General features: G+C 51.3%; 1 protein-coding gene across 2 annotated transcripts in view; it reads left to right on the top strand.

Annotated features, from left to right (window-relative positions):
* The window catches only part of RGS9 (regulator of G protein signaling 9), a 72622-nt gene that overhangs the window by 22175 nt on the left and 31106 nt on the right, over positions 1–19341 (top strand). The window contains exons 8-9 of one of the 2 annotated variants that reach the window (XM_015072649.3): positions 4682–4763; positions 11554–11616. In XM_015072649.3, coding sequence (XP_014928135.2) covers positions 4682–4763; positions 11554–11616 — 145 coding nt within the window. Of the gene's footprint in view, positions 1–4681; positions 4764–11553; positions 11626–19341 lie in introns of both variants that reach the window. The other variant, XM_015072648.3, reaches the window with a different exon arrangement.

Genomic DNA, 19341 nt, shown 5'->3' with positions numbered 1-19341 from the left:
AAAACATCCTCAGGGATACATCCAGAATAACATTTGACCAATTCTCTGGGCACCCCATGGCCCAATCAAGTTGACACATAAAATTAGCCATCATGAGAGGGTGAGCACTATTATGCAGAAGGGCCTGTTAGGGGCGGGGCGGCGGGGGGGGGGCATAAAAGTTCTAATGGCAGGTGGCTTTATTGCTTCGGAGAGGGCTTTAAATTCAGGTAGAGGAGCATTACTGAGAGACCTGGAGCGGGTCTTTCGCCGCTGACATGTTTCTGCCTGGGTGTGCCTGAGGCAGAACAGCTGTGGGGAGTGCTCTAACCTCCCATCACTTGTGTTTGTTCATAAGGTTTCATTTGGTGAGTTCCCTGTACCGCCTCTGTTTATGATGGTGAGAGCAAGTGCTCACAGCAGGAACTCTTGTCACCCCTCACATCCACAAATGGGGAAATGGAGGCTTAGAGAGGTTAAAAAGTCCTTGGCAAAGTTGCTCTTGAGGTAATGGTCAAGGCTGGGCTAGTGTTACTTAGTTCTAGTCGATGCATCAGTTTTGAGTTTCTACTGGGTTCCACACTGGGCTGGAACCCCCTCATCCTCCTCCACCTCTCTGCTCTGAGCAGGATAGCCCAGCGACCCTGACATGCCTTCCAGGACGCCCTAGCTGTGTGTGCAACTCAGGGCTATTCTCAGTGGCTCCCCCGGCCCTAGCACTCAGACTTGGCCTTAGCCTGGACAGAGCTCTGCGTTGCTGTGTGATAGGGCATCCCCTCCTCCATCGTTTCTAGCTGCTTTGGGATGAGCGATTCTGAAAAGACTCCGTCCTTCTGAGATACTGGCTTTTCCCTACTAATTCCATTGCTTAACTCAAAGGCTGCCTCCAATTTCATCTCTAGGGTGTGCAGCGGCGAGTTTTATGTGTTAACTTGGCTAGGCCGTGGTACCTAGACAGCAGGGCCACCACCAGTCTATGATGACACTGTGAAGGTATTTTTTAGATGAGGTTAACATTTACATCAGTAGACTTGGAGTAAAGCAGATTACCTCCGTAGTATGGGTGGGCCTGATCTAATCAATTGAAGGCTTTAACTAAAAAAGCTGAGAGTGGTTTTTTTTTATTTTAATTTTTTAATTTTTTTACAATATTAAAAATTTTTTTAAACATTTATTTGTTATTGAGAGACAGAGAGACACAGAGTGTGAGTAGGGGAGGGGCAGAGAGAGGGGGAGACACAGCATCTGAATTAGGCTCCAGGCTCTGAGCCGTCGGCACAGAGCCCGCCGCAGGGCTTGAACTCAGATGGCGGGATCATGACCTGAGCCGAAGTCGGACGCTCAACCGACTGAGCCACCCAGGCGCCCCTTTAATCTTTGTTCTTAATTTTTATTTTTGAGAGAGAGTGAGAGACAGAGTGTGGGTGGGGAGGGGCAGAGAGAGAGAGAGAGACATGAAATCTGAAGCAGGCTCCAGGCTCCCAGCGGTTAGCGTAGAGCCCGACACGGGGCTCGAACCCACAAACCGTGAGATCGTGAGACCGGGAGCCGAAGTCGAACGCTTAACCGACTGAGCCACCCACGTGCCCCAAAGACTGAGGTTTTCTGAGGCAGAAGTAGTTCTGCCTTCAGATTGCCTTTGGACTCAAGTTGCAACATCAGCCGTTTCCTGGGTCTCCAGCCTGCTGGCATGTCTTGTGGAATTTAGACTTGCCAGCTTCCTCAGTTTTGTGTTACTCAACAAATAAACTCTGCCCCTATCTATCTACCTGTCTGTCTATCTATCTATCTATCTATCTATCTATCTATCTATCTAATCTCCCACCGGTTCTGTTTCTCTGCAGAACCCCGATTAATACAAACACAGGGTCTCACCACAAAGTTAGGTTGGCTGTGCATGTGTTGGTGGCTCATGAGGTAGCCGTTTGGTTATACTGAGCCTCTCAACACAAACCTCTATTCCGAATCCCAGACTCATTGCATGTTGATGTCGCATCTCAAACATAACTTGTTCGTATTTGAATGTTTCGCTCCCTCGCACCCCAAACCTCTTCCTCTAGTGTTACCCCCATCAGTACGGGGAACCCCGTTTACCTCCTGCCCACAAGCCCTCACGCCCCCTGTGTAGTCATCCAGTCCTGTTGCCACTTCTGACAAAATTCCTGCCACCCCACCTCCTCCCTTCTGTGTGCCCTGCCTTCCCCTGAGTTGGTTGAACCAACCTCGCTGTCACCCAGGCCATGGCAGTATCCCCCCAGTTGGCCTCTTTGCTCCCATGTGCCCCTATTTTTAAAATATAATTTATTTTTGAGAGAGACATAGAGACGCACAGAGCATGAGTGGGGGAGGGGCAGAGAGAGGGGGAGACCCAGAATCCGAAGCAGGCTCCAGGCTCCGAGCTGTCAACACAGAGCCCGACGCGGGACTCGAACTCATGAGCCGCGAGATCATGACCTGAGCTGACGTCGGACGCTTCGATGACTGAGCCCAGGTGCGCCTGCCGCCATTTTTGAAACAAAAATAGAGCCCTGTCACCCTTCAGAGTGAGAGATCTCTCAGTTCAAATGTCACATGCTCAAAGAGGCTTTTCTGATTAGTTGTTGTTATTGCACACAGATCATCCTAAAAGGGGTTCAAAACAGCAACAGTCACTTTATTATCTTTCAAGGTTTCTGTTGGTCTGGAATTTGGGAAGGGCTTGGCTGGGCAGTTCTGGATCTGAGTCTCTCACATGGTTGTGGTGGGAGGGCTGGAGCTGGGGGCCCTCAGCACCTGGCTGGGCATTTCCTGCCCTCGTCTTGTAGCCTCTGGACTCCTTGGGCTCTCTCACAACATGGTGGCATTGGGGCAGTCACATTGCTTGCAGGTGGTTGGAAGCTTCAAGGGCAGATATTCCAGTGAGGAGGATGGCAGCTGTCCCACCTTTTAGGGCCCAACCTCAAACATCGCAGTGTGCCATTTCTGACATATTATATTGGGTTGAAACAGCCCCAAGAAACCCAGCTGGGTCCCAGGAGGGGAGGACATAGACCCTCCTCTCGATGGGAGGAATGCCAAGGAATTTTAGACAGATTAACAAGCTCCACAGGGGCCATCTGAGATTGTGCATTAGAGCACCTGAACTTTTCCTTAGAGCTCATAAGGCAGTATGTAATTGTATTTCTTTTTTTATTTTCTCTTTTTAATATCATAAAATTTATTTATTTACTTCGCGATAGAGAGCACAAGAGGGGAAGGGGCCAACAGAGGGAAGGGAAATCCCAATCAGGCTCCATGCTGTCAATGCAGAGCCTGATGCGGGCTTTGAACTCGTGAACCACGAGATCATGACCTGAGCTGAAATCAAGAGTCAGACGCTGAACTGACAGAGTCACTCATGTGCCCCTTTCTTCTTCTTTTTTTTTAATATTTATTTTTGAGAGAGAGAGAGCAAGAGAGCACAAGCAGGGAAGGGGCAGAGAGAGGGACAGAGGATCCGAAGCGGGCTCTGCGCTGACAGCAGCCAGTCTGATGCTGGTCACAGAAGAGCCAGAGAAGAAGCCAGAAAGGACCATTACTGTAAATTAGCGATCGGCTGTATTCATAAGACTCTCCAGCATTGTGGAAACTCCACAGTGCCTCGGGCCGTCTGTGGCCCATCCTCCTGAGGACTCGGGGTAGTTAACCTGGTGGAAAATCCAGTTAGGCCGGCAAGGGGAAGGAGAAGGGATGGTGTTTATATTTAATTTCCAGAGGAAGTTGGCAAAACACCCTACTGGAATGGCACTCTCCACCCACCTGGCCCTCTAGATGTGATGATGTTATTGACGATGCATTCGCTGGCGGATAAGTCTGCTGTCTCTGTCTTCTGGAGGGCATGTACGTCATCCCACGTTGCCTGGAAAACCGGCATAGCCACGTGGGTGCAGGTCGCCGTGGAAATAGTGGCAAATGGGGCCCCTGGCACCGTAATTAATGTCGCCCGGCTTCCGTAGGAGGAGAGCACAGCATCATTTCCTACCCATAATGGGAGAAGGGGGAGAGAGAGATAAGAGCGAAGATAAATAGCCTTTCACCATAATCAGTTGGGTTTGGAAAAAACCCCGACTTGGCACGAACTCTGTGAAGTGACAGAGCGGGAATGACCGGGAGGGAGACACACACGACCCCCCCCCCCCGCCCCCACCCCCACCCGAGGCCCAGCATCGTCCCTGGTAGCAAGCTCTGGCATTGCCTGCTGCCACTTGTCCGGGTGTTGACCACGGTGTTTATCGAAGCAGGGAAATGTTAAGCCAGGTGGTCCGATGTCATCAACCCCAAATGTCGTCTGCACTCGCTGTGGTGGTGAAGGTGGAGGGGATTCGATTCTGGGGCTGAGTCACGGTGGCGTGGCTGCGTCGCAGCACAGGGCTGTCGGGTAGAGCCGTGCTCTGCCCCTTGCTGCCACCGTGACCCTCCGCGGGGCGTTCAGTCTGTCTTTACTTCAGTCCGCCGAGCTGCGAGCTGAGACGAGGTCACTGGGGAGGATTACGTGAGTTCACATGCGTGAGAGGACCTAGCACGAGAGGGTGATATTAGTGTTCACTGTCATTGTTACGATTATGGGCACACACAGATGACTTGGAGAGGCGGGGGGAGTGGTCTGGGGCTTTGGGGACGGGCTGCATCACTGAGCAAATGGAGCAAAGTCTCACTGGCCTTGATGCGGCTTTTGGTTTTTCAGGACTGGGAAGGGAAGGAATAAAGCAGACAGGTATGCATTGGATTGCCAGGAGAAGGCGTACTGGCTGGTCCACCGATGCCCTGTGAGTATCACCCTTTCTGGTCCCACCCATCTGTCACCCTGTCCTCACCATCCCTTTTGCTGGCTCATCTCCCTCTGGGGCTGGGACTAAATCAGCAAGAGCGGTGGCTTAGCGCTGGGTTAACATCCAGGTGCCTCTCGGTGGAAGAGGAAAGAGACGGCTTGGAAGGAATGAGCTTGTGGCTCATCTGTTGGTCTGTTGGTGTTGGGTCTAAGTGAAGCCAGCCGTGGGAGGAACCTGAATGAGCTTGCCTTTTATAATATAGAGGTGGAATTGTGTGTGTGTGTGTGTGTGTGTGTGTGTGTGTGTGTGCGTGTGCCATGATACCTTGGAAAAGGAACACGGGAAGAAAAAACTAGAACCCAGGCTCCATGGAAAATGCCGCAGGGAACTGGAAGCCATGCCTCGTGTCTCTTGCTCCCTCTCCGTTTGCTTTTCTGGATCCTTCCCCAGCAGCTGAGGCGGGAGGGGGCTAGAGGGAAGGCGTGTGTGCTGTGCCTCCCTGCTCAGAGCTCGGGGACTTTAAGTGGCCCAGAGAGACAAGCTGCGTAGAAGTGACGTCACTTGTTACCGCTGGTTACCGGGAAGTGGTAGTCCCGCCCCCCAGCAGAGAAGCATGCGGTCACGGTCACCCACTGGGGTTAACTCTGCTGCCTCAGTTTACTCCAGTGTCAGACCCAGGTGCTGCCCACAGGTCGCTACAGGGATTCTGAAAAGCGAACGCAAATGTCATTCCTCTTCTTCCTCCACTTTTCCTGCCCGCCAGGTGGCCGAATTCTCAGAACCAGCACGTGAGCTGGGTCGGTCACGGTGCCAAAGCTTCTGGGGTTTTGAACTTGGAGCTCGTCAGATTTGGGCCATTTGGGCCATTTTCTTTCTACATTCGGAACCAGATATCGCATGCGGTGTGCCATCTGTGGGGGCATCGATTTGCACGCCTCGCTGCTGAGGTCAAGGTCCTGGGGTTGATCCCCAAGAAGCTTGTTGGGTGTTGCTTTGTTTCAGGCTTCCTTCCCCTAGACAAACCAGTTAGCTGACGCCCGACACAGGTCCCCTGGGTGAAGGAGTGCCGACTGGGATGACAGGGTCCTGGAGAGACAGCCAAGCACGCCTTCCCCACCCCTCCCCTTCGTAGCTCAGGAGTGACATCTTTGTTCAGCCTTTCTCCTGTCATCTGTTCCTAACCAGGGAGGCTTGGTGAGGATAAGGGCAAATGACGGGTAAGCCACTCATCTGGCAAGATGTCCTGGTGCCCGTGGCACTCGTGATGGAGGGGACCCTGCTCCTTGCACGGTGGAGAATGGCTTCCGTGGTACATGCAGAGACTCCGTGGTGGGGAAATAGCCGGGTGACTGCGTTGCTTGCAACGTGACATCGACGGGCTGTGCACAGGATCCGCCCCGGGCCTCTCTCCTCCCCTCTGTCCCCGCAGCCACGAGGCTGCTCTGTAGGGAACAGAGTGAAAACCAGATGATCTGAGTTCTCCCCATGTCTTGGGGAAAGCTCTCAGCCCCCGCCCCAGGCAACTGGCCAAGTGGCTCCTCACGGTATGATGCACAAGTCCCTGAATTTGACAAGGCGACTCTGTGGTTACTGCTTCTTCCACCATCACCTGTGCCGCTGCCAACCCACCACCACTGCTCCCGCTTCCTCCGCCTCCACCGGCACCATTGTGACTGTCGCCGCCGCCATCGTCGTCATCAATCACAGCAGACCCAACTGAGCACATAAGTGTGTGCCGGGCACTGTGCTAGCACCCTTCTGCATTCGTTCCCTCATCTCATCTTTGCAGCCCCGTGTAGAAGGTGGTATTATTAGTCCCATTCTGCTGATAAGGATGCTGAGGCTCAGGGATGTTGCCAAAGTTGCACAGCTAGTGAGTGTCAGAGGAGCTCTCTCTCCGGTCCCTCTGCTCTTATGCCGCCCACGACAGTGTCCTGTGATGTCTTAGCGCATCCGAAGGCCTTTTTGTAACCCCCCCGGTCATTAGTGCATCGCATGAATCGCTGCTGCTCCAACGAACATGATGCCAGGGTTCCAAGGTACCCAGTCCCTCTTTGATAGCGCCAGGGAGCCAAGTTCGCTGTGACGTTCTGGTGTACCCGGGGCAGTCGTAAAACCCCGTGGGCGCAAAACTGTTCTCGCATCCAGCCCCTGTCAGTGCTGCCCCCCAAGCCAAAGCTGGACCAGAAGTCAAAGATGAGGCTAGGGAGCATCTGGGTCCTGCTCTCCCCAACTTTTTTTTTTTTAACTTTTTAAAACGCTTATTTATTTTTGAGAGAGAGAGAGAGTGTGAGTGGGGTGAGGGGCAGAGAGAGAGAGAGAGAGAGAGAGAGAGGGAGACACAGAATCCGAAGCAGGCTCCAGGCTCTGAGCCATCAGCACAGAGCCCGATGCAGGGCTCGAACTCATAAGCCGTGAGACCTGAGTCGAAGTTGGACCTTTAGCCAACTGAGCCACACCCAGGCGCCCCCATCTCCCTGACTTTCTTAAAACACAGTCCGTCTCCTGGTGGAATGTTCCATTTGAGGGGCGTCCTGCTTGAAGTCTGTCTCAGCCTAGGTAGAAATCGAGCAGTTGGACTGACAGACCCACGAAGCCCAGGGGCTTAGGGACTGTCAGACTGTCCCCAGGAGACCCAAACAAACTGTCACCTCAGTGGGAGAAAAGGCAGCCAGGCAAACAAAGCTTTTGGCTCCGTGGAGTCTAGAACCAACTGTGTGTGGACTGTCTGGAACCAACTGTCATAGCGTGGGACATGGCTTGCTGTTACCCAGCCGTCCCCTTGTCTGTTCAGTGACCCGTGAAACCTTCACGGGCCCTGACTCTGGGCCAGCTGAGGTGGGTTCTGGGCGTAAAACAACTGCTAAAAGTCCTCAAGCCCCTGCCCATATTAAGCCCTTGGCGAGGATGATCCCACTTACCTGATGACAATGCCGCCCAATAGGGAGTCTCCCCATCGCTGTTATCCCAACGGGGCCGGCGATCAAGGCTCAGAGATGGTCAGTAGGTTGCACAGCACTGGGATGTGAATCCACATCTGTCTGACGAGCTCCCGCTCTGGGAGGTGCGCCCGCACGTGGTCCCCTCCCCCAGCTCGGGGGGTGCAAAATCCAAATCGTGGTAACGGGCTAGCAGCCCGTTAAGGCTTAAGTGCTGAGGGGGCACAGCGCGGGGTGATCGGTTAAGGGGGTGGTGGGAATGTGGTGCCAGATGCTGTAGAGGGATATCAGCACAGACGGAGGCCGAGACCACCCTCGAGATGTGGGATGGGAGGTGGTGGCTGAGGGATCCGGCCCAACCCCCATCCTGAGCCCAAACGCTGCCTGTAACTCAGCATGGGTGTGCTGGGGACTGGGTCTAGAAGGGGAGAATGATGAGGGAAAGTGATGTTCCCCTCCCCTTTTTTAACCTGCTGCATCCGGGCAGGATGCCAACAAGAGTTAATTGTGTAAGGCAGCGGAGGGAGAACGAGGGAGAATGGTTCCTTCAGAGAAGTCACCTGGGGGCTTTCCGTGCGTCTTTGCTGCACCGGCCGTGACTTCTGGGTCTCTCGGGGATCTGGTCGCTGACGTCTGGACCATGGATACATGAAGGCTATGGTCCAGGGATGCAGGTGGCGTGTGCTTTAAATCACGCGGTCGCTTGTCTGAGTATCAAGCTAAATGGCCTTCGTGTCAACCGCGAACTCTGCCCGGTCACCAGAGAAGAGAGTGGCTGCCTTCCGTTTCCTGTCAAGGTTGGGCTGAATGTCCAACAACAGCGAGATGGCAAAATAAATTTGAATACGTAAATGGTTTTAAATCTTTTAAAAAAATTTTAACGTTTTATTTACTTTTGAGAGACAGAGACAGAGAGAGAGACAGAGTACGAGTGGGGGAGGGGCAGAGAGAGAGGGAGACAGAATTGCAAGCAGGCTCCAGGCTCCGAGCTGTCAGCACAGAGACCAACGTGGGGCTCGAACTCAGGACCTACGAGAACATGACCTGAGCCCAAATCGGATGCTTGACCGACTGAGCCACCCAGGCGCCTCAATAGATTTAAATCTTTAAGGGGCGCCTGAGTGGCTCAGTCGGTTAAGCATCCAGCTTTTGATTTTGGCTCAGGTCGTGAGCTCACAGTTGTGGGATCGAGCCCTGTGTTGGGCTCCCCACTGAACCTGGAGCCTGCTTAGGATTTTCTCTCTCCTTCTCTTGCTCTCTCTCTCTCTCAAAAAAAAAAAACCAAAACCCAAACCAAAAAACCTTTAAATATAAGATTATATCCATATGAAGGACCATTGCGATTAAATCATTAAATTACTAAAATAGCATTTTCAAAGGCCATTTGTTGACCTGGGAAAATGGTCTGACATAGAGCGTTATGTCATAAAAACCGATGGAAAACTCCACATACTCTGATCCAGATGATCAGAAATGCCCTCTCTGGGCCAAGTGCCCCCTAGGCAATGGGGGTATTTGAATTCTAAGCCAGGACAGCCCTCACGGGGCTCGCGGTCTGGCGGGGGGACGAAGAAGGACAGCTTTGCACCATGGGTGTGTACCATACAGCACGCCAGCACAGCGCGAAAGAGGCCGGGGTCTCGAGGCAGATCAGGGCCCGGGAGCACCTCTCCGTAGAAGTGATGTTCCAGCCAGGACTCGTCCCCTGGTGCAGCCTCCTCTCTGTCTTCCCCCTGCTTTATTTTGTTTATGGAACCGTGTGGCATTTTGTTGTTTTCTGTTCCATGCGCCGGAAGGGTCTGAACCGATACGTTAGGGGAAAGAGAGATGATGAGGGAGAGGAGGACAAGGCACGGGAGGGACGTGTGGCGTGTCACCAAGAAGTGTCCGTCAGCTCCCAGCCTGGCTTTGCTCTGGAACGCCCTTTCTGGGGATGTCGCCTCCTCGCGGAGCAGTCTTTGGGGGTGCAAGGGTCCTTTCCTCACCCGAATTGTGAGGCATTTAGCAAATCGCCTCTTTGGCCGACGCCCAAGAGGTGTTCTTGGGGCGTCACCCGCTGGCACTCACCGCAGGGGGACTGTCTCTGCGGGCTTCCCGCGTGTGGCCGCGGCCCTGGGCACATCGGCGCGTCTCCTTATCTGCTGGCCGCCCGCCCACTGCAGGGATGTCTTCGCCCTGTTTCCTGTGAGCTGGCGGTCAGCTCTGGGTTGTCTTCGTCGAGCACCCTCTTGTGCGCCAGAAACGGCATCAGCGGTGGTGACCGCCGTGGAGAACGAGCACTTGGTGCTACCCGACGAGTAAAGGAACGAATGAGCGGAGGCTGGGAGCCTTCCAAACCAGCAGAGGGAGAAAGGCAGTCCCCTGGGTGGGGGTGTGTGACTAATTGCCAAGGGGCTGCCTCGCCCACAAGACTGGAAGTGCCTTGAGATGCCATCTGGGGATGCCTCGAGGTGTCACGTTGGCCAGGGGCTCTCTGGGCTGAGCGCAATGTCAGCCATGGGAAGTGCCTGATAAATATTTGTTGATGGAAGCCCACATGTGACAATTAGAGTAACGATGGCCGCTCCCTTCCCCTCTCTCTCTCCCCACCCACCTTCTACTTCGTTCTTTTTTCTCTTCCTTGCCTAGTCCGTGTGCCCAGTGTCTGCCCCCGTGGTAGCCCGCTGAGCTAAGCTGGCACATTTAGCAAGTGAAATAGAAGATGCCCAGTTCAACTGGAATTTCAGATAAACAGCAAATGATTTATGTCGCAAAATTTTTATGCTTGTTGTATATTTACGTTAAAAACACGTGGAACGTATTTTTATGTAAATAACGAATCAGAATTCTTTGTTGTTTATCTGACATTCACCCTTAACTGAGCACCGTATATTTTATTGGGCAATCATGCCTCTGAGCTAAAAATGTGGCGAATCCCATTGGGGTTGAATCTGATGGGGACAAAGTTCGGCAGGCTCTGGCGTCTGCATCAGTGTGGAAGGCCTGGTTAAGCACACGTATGGAGAATTTGATGGTTGCCTGCACCAAACTAACAGAGAAGGAAGTGAAAGACCCAACTTGTTGGCCAAGGAATTGGGAGAGACCAAGCAAGATTGGCTGGAGGGTTGGCTGCCTGATGGAGAAGGGAACTGGTAAAGACTGAGGCCCGTTTGGGGCCAGGCCTTTACATACATGATCCTAAAATGGGTACAAGCCCTTGCTCAGTAATAGCTACTGTCTGGTGAGAGCTTCACATGTCATGTTGCTAAATCCTCAACAAGAACTTGACAGGTAGGAGAGATCATCTCCAGTTCTCGGGAGGGGTAGCAAGTGTAGAGAGGAGAAATAGTTTCCAAAATCTTCCTTACAGCTAGGAAGTGGCAGATCCAGGGTTGGAACCCAAATGTGCCCGGACTCTTCAAAGTACTGCACTGTAGGGTGGGGAAGGAGCACTCCCAGAGGAGTCAGAGTCCTATGGACAAATCCCAGTGAACTCTTACTGAGTTTGAGTTTTATCCCTCCCTCCCTCTCTCCATCCGCCTGTTCATCCATCCATCCATCCATCCATCCATCCATCCATCCATCCATAAATTTATTCATCCATTCACCCCTCCCCCAAACATAACACCTATCCACCCATCCATCCCATTGTGTTGGGTTCTGGGGATGCTGTGGTAGTGGAACAAACCCATGAGGCTTAACAGCTCACCTAGAGCATCTTACGGTAGCTTGTAGCACCCTGTGGGGTAAGCCATAAGCCCTTCTTAGCTCAGTCGCATAACTGGCAGCTTGGTGAAGACCCAAAGTGAATCATAATAAAGTAGAGGCTTTTCCAGTCGTGGTTCCTATGTTGTTTTTATTCCATTCAGCCGGGAATGAACAATGTGCTGGACTATGGCCTGGACCGAGTGACGAATCCGAATGAAGTTCAGGTAAACCAGGTAGGTCTCTGCTGCATACTTTGGGCAGGGCCAAGGTCAGGTTCTTAGGCTGGGAAGGTGTCCGTATGTCTATTGCCTATTTTTGTCTGTTGGGGCAATGATATCTCCCCTTTAAGGCTACCAAGAGATATCTTGTGATACCAGTGTTGGGAAGGGGGGAGGCCATGGGTCTCGCATGATGGGAGATGAGAGAATGTAGAGTGCAGGTCAGTGCAAATAGGATCTAGGTGGTTGGTCTTCAGACTTTTACAAGGCAGTTCCTTTGAAAATCTGATGAAAGTGGGGTGCCTGGGTGGCTCAGTCGGTTAAGCGTCTGACTTCGGCTCAGGTCATGATCTCACAGTTCGTGGGTTTGAGCCCTGCATCGGGCTCTGTGCTGACAGCTCAGAGCCTGGAGCCTGCTTCAGATTCTGTGCCTCCCTTTCTCTCTGCCCCTCCCTGGCTCTCTCTCTCTCTCTCTCTCAAAAATAAACATAAAAAAAATTAAAGAAAACCTGATGAAAGTTATGAACCCATTCTGCCCAAAGATGCCCAGACAGACATTTTGCACACAACTTCAGCCAGGTCCCAGACCCCCTGGAGACTAGAGGCCCCAGGCTCAAAACCATTGAATCAACTTTGAATTTAAACCTTAATCCATGTGACCTAGAATGTCACTCTTTCTTTTGCATCTCAGTAGTAGGGTGGGGGCCTTTGCAAAGATTCTCTTATGCTGTTAGTTTTGCAAGGACCCTTTTCCCAGATAGGCCACCATTTATGATGGATGGCCATTTTTCTATGACAATTATCTATCTATCTTTAAATTTCATTCATTCATTCATTCATTCATTCATTCATTCATTCATTTATGAGAGAGAGAGAGAGAGAGAAACAGTGAGCATGAGCAGGGGAGGGGCAGAGAGAGAGGGAAATGGAATTCGAAGCAGGCTCCAGGCTGAGCTGTCAGCACAGAGCCCAACACGGGGCTTGAACCCACAAACTGTGAGATCGTGACCTGAGCCGAAGTCGGACGCTCAACCGACTGAGCCACCCAGGCGCCCTGGCCATTTTTTATTTAAAGAAATGCAGGGCATAAGCTGTTGAAAGAGCGAGCATGAAGCGTGGCACTATCTTTGGGGCCAGATAATTCCTTGAGGGATTGCCTACGTGTTGTAGGATGTTGAGTAGCATCCCTGGGTGCCAGTAACTCCATGCGTTTCCCTGCCAGACTCCCAGTCCTGATAATCACACGTATCTTCAGACATTGTCCAGGGTGCCCTGAGGGACAAGATGGCCCCGGTTGAGATCCATGGAACCTGAAACCCACTTAAGCTCGTCTTAGACAGCTTCATTGCTCTCCTTCTAATGTCCTTGGGCAGCAAGGGGTTGTTTTAGCCTCGTGTGTCACGTGTAAGCCTTGGTGGTGCCTAAAGTCTTGAGTTGGAAGGTGGGGGGAATGTGCCAGAAAGGAGGAAAAAGGGACCTGGAACTCAAGATGGCTGTGGGGACCACCAGTGCGTGAGACAGAGGTTTGAGTTTAGGGATGGGGTCCACATGGAGAGGGGGCATTGAGTTCCCAGAGGGCTGTGTCCCCTGGAGCATTGCTAGGTCCCTTGGTCAACAACTTAAAGTGACCCTTCCTTTGACACATATATGGCACTGTCAGCCTTCACGGCTTTTTCCACATTCCCCTCATCAGACGACAGATAATTGCTGAGGCCTAGTAGGCTGGGTTGCTATGGAAACAGAATTATCAAGGAAAATACTGAACTGAGGTGGAAGATGTGCTTTTTTTTCTTTTTTAAATGGATAACTGGCAGTTCTAGAAACCTCTGTGGTGTGGAGGAGGGGAGGGCATGGGTGGAAAGTGCATCACTGTTCTCTGACCCTGGGCTGTTGGGAATTGGCTCACCTGTGTGTGTGTGTGTGTGTGTGTGTGTGTGTGTGTGTGTGTGTGTGTGTCTGTGATGTGGGAGGCCTTTGATTCCAGCTCTGGGAGGACAGCAGAGGAGCTGAGGTCCTCTGTCCTCTGTGCTCCTTGGGGGTAACTTCAAGGAGCCTGGCCAGACCCCTTCTCTCTGAGGAAGCATCTTTCGGCTCACGGGCGGTCGGGCCAGGAGGAGAGCCTGCCTTCTGGCATTCACCACCCACTTCTAGCCAGATGCTAGCAATACTCTCAGCTCAGAGTCAGAGAGCCAGAAGGTGTGTGAGGCTGAGGGCTGTCTTCACCATGGGCATGTTTGACACGGGGGCTCTTTCACTTTGTTTTTCCTTCATCTTGTCTCTCTCTCTCTCTCTCTCTCTCTCTCTCCCACCAGCTCTCTTTGTCCTGTCTGCACTCTGGCTGCTCTGGAATATTCAGAAGAATAAAAAACCGTAATTCTCGTGCGAGCAGGGCCTCCTGCTCAGCCAGCCTCGGCGTGTGTGAGGCCCGGCTGTGGCGGGGAATGGAGGCTGGCGCCATGTTGGATCTGTTGGCGACATTTCCCACCATCTAACTGAACGTCCCCTGTTTTTCTGGGCTGATCTGCCCTGAGGGGAGAGGGTCACAAGAACGTGAAGTGTCTCCATGAGGCCTCGGGCTTTCAGATTTGTGTCTCATTTCAGAGAAGAGCTCTTGTTGCTGGTTTGAAGAGAGAGAGGCCATTTCTGAGAATTAGTGGATTCTAGAAAAGATACCTGTTTTCCTTAAATGGAGGCAAATAACCCAAAAGAAATGAACAGCATCAGGCACAAGAAAGAAAACTGTTAGGTTGGCAGGTGTCTAGGGCTCTGGGTGCCCCACCTCCTTAGGCTGGTGGCCTCTGATTGGTGTGGCTGCCCAGCCCTGGGGGGAACTGGCTGTGGGCCAAGGGCTGCACCCAGAGAGCGTGTCTTCTCTCGGTTCCCATACCTTGTGGCACACTCGGCCCCCATCTTCCCTTTATTTCAGTGAGGAGACATCATGGCGGCCGGGCAGTAGCCAGGCCGTGAACAGTGGTGTGCCCGGGGCTGCCCCTTCCTCCCCTGACCCCGACAGGGTGACGATGGTCATGTCGTGATGAGGACCGGTGCGCCGTGCTGAAGAGAGCTTTGACATCAGGGTGAATCCCAGCCCTGCCTCTCCCTGGACATGTGATCTCGGATAAGCTTTTGAGCCACTCAGAGCCTCAGTTTCCTTACCTATAAAATGGGGATAACAAGAGCCCCTTCCTCGGAGGATCACGTGAGATCACTTACGTGAAGTGTCTAGAATGGTATCTGCCACGTAGAGGTCACTGCACAGATAGTAGCTGTCATTATGGTAGCTGCCGCCATGCTGTGAGTGGACTAATCTATGGGTCCTCTAGACCCTAGACCCTGTTTTCGGGGGCTGTACTTAGCCAATTTCCTCTTCCACCCTTACACCGTCTTCTGTTTCTACCGGTGGGAAGGGGAGGCCTCTCTTGTCTAGGCCACTGAACAGCACTGTTCACACTGGCGTGCACACCAGTCTTGGGGTGAAAGACAGAAATGTGGCTCCATAGGGTTAAATACTCTGCGCTTCAGAGCCCTCAGCCTGGAGCCCTCAGTGAGAGAAAGCCCCCATTTGCTCCCACCGACCGGGGACAAACGACTTTCTTCTCATGGCTGGCGCCGGCTGGAAGGGACCGCTCCGGTGGCTGATGTTGGCGGACAGCTCCCGGTGGGCCAGGTGCCCTTAAAGTTCTTCATGCTTTCTTCGGACAAGGGGCCCCGTGTGTGCATTTTGCACCCGACCCTGCAAATTGTGTAATCTGCGCCTGGTCAGGAAGTCCGAGGCAGGGCTGGTGGCAACCTGGGATTCTTGTCTCCTTGGCCGGTAGCCGCCTCCCATCTCTAGTCTCGTCTGCTCTGCATTAACTGCATCAGTCCCCAGACTTCCTGGTTGCTGACTTTTGACCCTCTCCCTGCTCTTAATGCCTGTGTTCCCCGATTCCTCACGGTTGTCCCCATCTTGTGTTTCACCCTGTGGCTTGCCAGACCCTCGCCTCTGTTTCTTTGTGTGTTCCTGCCTGGCTGCCTGATCCCAGGGTCCCTGCCGGCCCCTCCTCCTCCCTTTCCACCTCCCCGTCTGCAGCGGCCCCAGGGTCTCTTCAGGGCATGGCCTGATAATTGTCTGCAGCCAAAACCCGGGTTTTGAGGCCAGCAAGCTGGCCACAGAGCTGTGTAAACAGGCTATAGATGTGTCCCTATTTGGGTAGCTCCACAGGAGAAAAATAACAAGTTAGAATTCCAAGAATGCATAACATTTGAAGATTCCTTAGGCAGAGTATCTTCCTGTAGGCAAATGTGTCACTCGGATGAGGAATAAAGAAGTGACTTCCCACCAGGAGGGCCAACTGTTGAGAAAGCAGGGGGTTTGTGCATGAATTACAGGGAGAAAAAAATGTTTATGTCTTATGTTGCCAGGAAGTGGTTTTCTTTGAATGGCTTAGAAATGTGTGTGTGTGTGTGTGTGTGTGTGTGTGTGTGTATTTTTAATAACTTCATTTTAATGTTAAAAACATTTTTTAATGTTTTATTTATTTTTGAGAGAGAGAGAGAGAGACAGAGCGTGAGTGGGGGAGAGGCAGAGAGAGAGGGAGACACAGAATCTGAAGCAGGCTCCAGGCTCCGAGCTGTCAGCACTGAGCCCAGAACAGGGCTCGAACTGACAGACTGAGAGATCATGACCTGAGCTGAAGTCAGACGCTTAACCGACTGAGCCACCCCTGTGCCCCTTTAATGTTTTTTTTTTTAAATGGCCTTTGGCTAAGTAATAATGATATTGACCAGTTTATGAGATATTTATGAGCAAATAAAAATACAGGGTGTTCAGCTGAATCTGAATTTCAGATAAACAACAGATAGCTTCTTTAGCATAAGTATGTCCCAGATATTGATGGGCACCCTGTCCTTTACCTTGTGATTGGGGTAACCCCATACCATGCCAGCTGTCAGCAGTAGTGTGTGAACCCCAGTCAGGAGCCCCTGGATGTTGAGCCTCTCCTGTATGCCAGTCACCTGTGTGTATTATCTCATTTAATCCCCTCCCCCCCCCCCCCGTTTTAATCCCCTTTTACAAGGGAGGAAAGAGGCTTTGAAGTGCTAAATAACTCATGCGAAGTCATATGGCCAATAAGTGACAGAACCTGTAATTGGACCTGGGCCTGATCTGAAAGTCCATACCATTTTCTAAGACTTACCCCTCTCCCCGAACTCTCTCTCTCTGTCTGTTAGAAAAGTTCAGAACCCTCTCCTGTACCATCCCAATGTAGACAGACCCTTAGCAGGACAGAGGTACTCTTATATCCGTCAAGAGGAAGCTGTTACTTATTTTGAGAGAAAGAGAGAGAGAGTGTGGGACAGCGGCAGAGAGAGAAAGGGAGAGAGAATCCCAAGCACGCTCCGCACGGTCCGTGCAAAGCCCGACGGGGGGCTCGATCTCATGAACCACCAGATCGTGACCTGAGCTGAAGTCAGATGCTTAACCGACTGCCACCTAGGCGCCCCCGGAAAGCTATTTTTAAAGCTAGAAATAACCAGTAAAATCCATGTGGGAAACCCAAGGTAGAGGTGGAGAAGCCCCAGGTTTTGTGCTCTTCCCAGAGGGTGGCTGGTGGTCCTGGAAAGCAGAAAACAAACAGCAGACTGAACCACCGAGGCAGGAGCCCTAATGGGGTAATTAAAACCAAATAAAGTGAATTCAAATATGAAATATTTTTAACACACCGAAGACTGAGAAAACGGGCTCAGATTGAGAGTGTGTGTGAAAAGGATTGACTTGCAGGGACGTCTCCTCGGGGATCCGGGAGAACGGAGAACGTCAGGCGGACTGAGAATCTGGCTCATTGAGTTTTTGTTGCTGTGTGCTCAGGAGCCCCGTGCTTGCAGGGAGTTTGACCTTGGGCCTGGGGCACTTTGCAGGAGGCCGTTTATGACGCTGGCTGTTGAACCCAGGCCTCGTATGATCGCGATCCTTACCGTCATTAGTGGTTTTCTCCCCTTTAGCTTTCATGGGCATATAACGTATATGAATTTAAGGTGTACGATGCGATGCTTAGAAATAGGTATGAATTGCAAAACTGTGACCCCCATGAGGTTACGTAATACCTCCGTGCCTTCACATAAGTATGGTTTTTTTGAGTGTGTGGTGATAACATTTAGGATCTACTCTCTTCGGCATCGTAGAAGTATAGACTACAGTATTGTTAATTATAGTCCCCGTGCTGTGTGTTAGCTCCCCAGAGTTTATTTATCTTGTAGCTGGGAGTTGGTTTTACTGTCATTAGTGTTGATTAAAGAGTGTTTCCTGTCTTTCTGTTTCATCTTGTGATGGGGGCTTTAGCTCTCTTTTTGTCTGGTTTTAACTTAAATGGCCGGCCAGAGTCATTCCGTTGTGTAGCACCTGTCGCTTGAAGGCGAAGAAGGAACTGGTGAAGAGAGTAGGCTATCTATTTTCTGGTTCTCCAAGATCACTCCTCAGCTTTGCAAAGGGAAGATCTAGGTTTGAATCCTGGCTCAACCAATTACCAACCAGGAGATATTGAGACAGTTGCCCTATAGCATCTCATAGCCTCGGTTTCCTCAGCTGAAACTCAGAATGATGGAACCTGCCTCCCTTAAACTTTGTAAGGGATCAGGAAGATGTAAATTGCCTTGCATGAATTGCTACTTGGTTGCTATTATGCAAACAGCTAGCTTCCGCTTTGAACACAGGGCGTTGGTAGACCAGTAGCTGTTATTCTTAGTCTACTTTAGCACACTTCTAACAAGAGATTCTGATTGTATCATGTTTGGATGCCAAGCCACTCTGACCCCAGGGTCCTTTTCTACCTGAAATGAGAGTCTTCTAAAACAATGCCTCCTGTTAGGAGACAATGGGAACAGATAATAGGTGTGGTTACCAAAATAGGGACCATTTGGGGAGTGTCTCAAACATGTTAGGTGGAAAAATACTGTATTCTAATTTAAGCTTAGAATACATCTCCATTTTTCTGGGCCACCAAGAACATGGAAGCCATCATTTTTCTGATTGTTTGTTTTTAAAGTTTATTTATTTGGAGAGAGAGAAAGACTCACTCAGGGGAGGGACAGAGAGAGAGAGGGAGAGAGAGAGAATCCCAAGCAGGCCCTGTGCCGTCAGCAGAGTCCAACTCGGGGCTCATTCTCACAAACCCTGAGATCATGACCTGAGCCAAGATCAAGAGTTGGATGTTCAACAGACTGAACCACCCAGGCATCCATGTCTGATGTTTTTGTGAACATCTACCTGCACCAGAAATTATGTTAGAGGCAGACATGGTCCCCCTGCTCTTAATGGTGCCTGGCGGGTGATACATATGTGAAATAGAATCACACAAATAAATATTTAATTACAGTTGTGGTAAGTGCTATGAAGGAAGAAGTCAGGGTGCATGTGAGTCCAAAACGGAGAGACCTACCTTTAATTTTCTGAGATAACTCTCCCTACTCCCCCACCCAGGAAAAAGGATGTCCTGGGAAAGCTCATTACATGAAAGCAATCTAATGAAGCAGAATGGAACCCAGCATGGATTAGAAAGGAGAGACAAGGATGTGACATTCCAGATTAGACCTTCCTTCATTCCTTGTCAATGGGCTCATGGGCCAGTACTTATTTTGCTAACTGGCTAGTGGAAATAGTGTCCTCCTTGGACTTCTGATTCTGTTTCCAGTGAAGATCTGGTTGTGTTAAGTTGCTTGGATGATAGCAGCAAGAAATTAAGATGATCAATT

Source organism: Acinonyx jubatus, chromosome E1 (genome assembly GCF_027475565.1).
Source record: "Acinonyx jubatus isolate Ajub_Pintada_27869175 chromosome E1, VMU_Ajub_asm_v1.0, whole genome shotgun sequence".
NCBI lineage: Eukaryota > Metazoa > Chordata > Mammalia > Carnivora > Felidae > Acinonyx > Acinonyx jubatus.
Note: the sequence above shows the minus strand (reverse complement) of the source record. Positions and strands in the feature narration are given on the sequence as shown.